This window comes from Orycteropus afer, unplaced genomic scaffold (assembly GCF_000298275.1).
Source record: "Orycteropus afer afer isolate SDZICR_OR568_19922 unplaced genomic scaffold, OryAfe1.0 scaffold00558, whole genome shotgun sequence".
Taxonomy (NCBI): domain Eukaryota; kingdom Metazoa; phylum Chordata; class Mammalia; order Tubulidentata; family Orycteropodidae; genus Orycteropus; species Orycteropus afer.
This window is the reverse complement of record NW_006922145.1, coordinates 1,560,371-1,561,639: the sequence shown is the minus strand read 5'-3', so window position 1 is coordinate 1,561,639 and position 1,269 is coordinate 1,560,371. Positions and strand designations below refer to the sequence as shown.

Below are 1,269 nucleotides of genomic sequence, written 5' to 3'. Positions count from 1 at the left end.
TGAAGCCTTCACTTGCTGGTGGCACTCATTCCTGTGGCGAGGTTGTGGGTAGCCATGCTGAGAGCAGCCAACAGAGCTCAGCAAGTGAGAAACATGGCCTCTATTCCTCACCTGCAGGACCTCCTCCCTCTGAGACACCCCGGGAGACTGAGTCACTCACACCTGGGTCATGGGCATCTCCCAATCAGAACGGACCTTTAAAGCAGACCCAACCAACAGTGCTGACTGTCAGTGTGTCTTGCAGGTTCCTGCCTAGAAATCAAATTGATTCTGTTCCAGAGAAGGCCTTCTCTTCGTTAACAAATCTGGGAGAACTGTGAGTAGCCCTGTCTATTAGGAGAAGGTAACTGTATCTTCTGAGATATAAATTTAAATGACAAGTGACACTGTTTTTCCCATAGTGGCAATCAAAGTCCAGTATGCTGCCAGATATTAAAAACCAAGTAAGAAAATTAATATTATCCTAAAGTCAGAAGTACATTAAAAGCTGAGGTAGATATAATGTGCCTGAAGCATCTGACTGCTAACCAGAAGGTTGGCGGTTCAAACCCATCAGCCACTCTGCAGAAGCAAGACTGAGCAGTGTACTTCTGTAAAGATTTACCACCTCAGAAGCCCGATAGGGGTTGCTCTGACTCAGAATGGACACGACGGCAGTGGGTTTTTTGGTTTGAATTTCCCCATCTGTTTTCTTTGGGGAATTTCATATAAACATATATTTGGGAATCCTAATACATGTGTTTATCATAGCTCCTGGAAGGAGCCCTGGTGACATGGTAGTTAAACACTTGATTGGTTGCCAAAAGGTTGCCAGTTCAAACCTACCAGCTGCCCTGCAGGGGAGAGATTTGGCAGTCTACTTCCATAAAGATTACATCCTGGTAAACCCTGTGGGGAAGTTCTGTTCTAATCTATAGAATTGCTATGAGTAGGAATCAACTTGATGATGATGGTTTTTTTTCCCCCCTTGGTATATCTCCTTAAATTCAGGGATTATATCTCGTTTATATACATACTGTTGTCAGGTGCCATTGAGTCAGTTTTCAATTCATAGTGACCCCATGTGACAGAGAAGAACTGACCCACAGGGTCTCCAAGGCTGTCAATCTTCACAGAAGCAAAGCCCAAACCACACCCACTGCTGTGAAGTCCATTCTGACCCACAGCGCCCCTAGAGGACAGAGTGGAACTTCCCCACAGGGTTTCCCAGGCTGTCAGTCTTTACAGAAGCAAAGCCCAAACCACACCCACTGCCGTGGAGTCCATTCT

General features: G+C 45.7%; 1 protein-coding gene across 1 annotated transcript in view; it reads left to right on the top strand.

The window, feature by feature from the left end:
• RXFP2 (relaxin family peptide receptor 2) overlaps positions 1-1,269 on the top strand; it is a gene marked incomplete at its 5' end in the record, with an annotated part of 69,388 nt that overhangs the window by 37,466 nt on the left and 30,653 nt on the right. Inside the window, one exon of the mRNA XM_007955962.1 lies at positions 245-316. Coding sequence (XP_007954153.1) covers positions 245-316 — 72 coding nt within the window. The remainder of the gene's footprint in view (positions 1-244; positions 317-1,269) is intronic.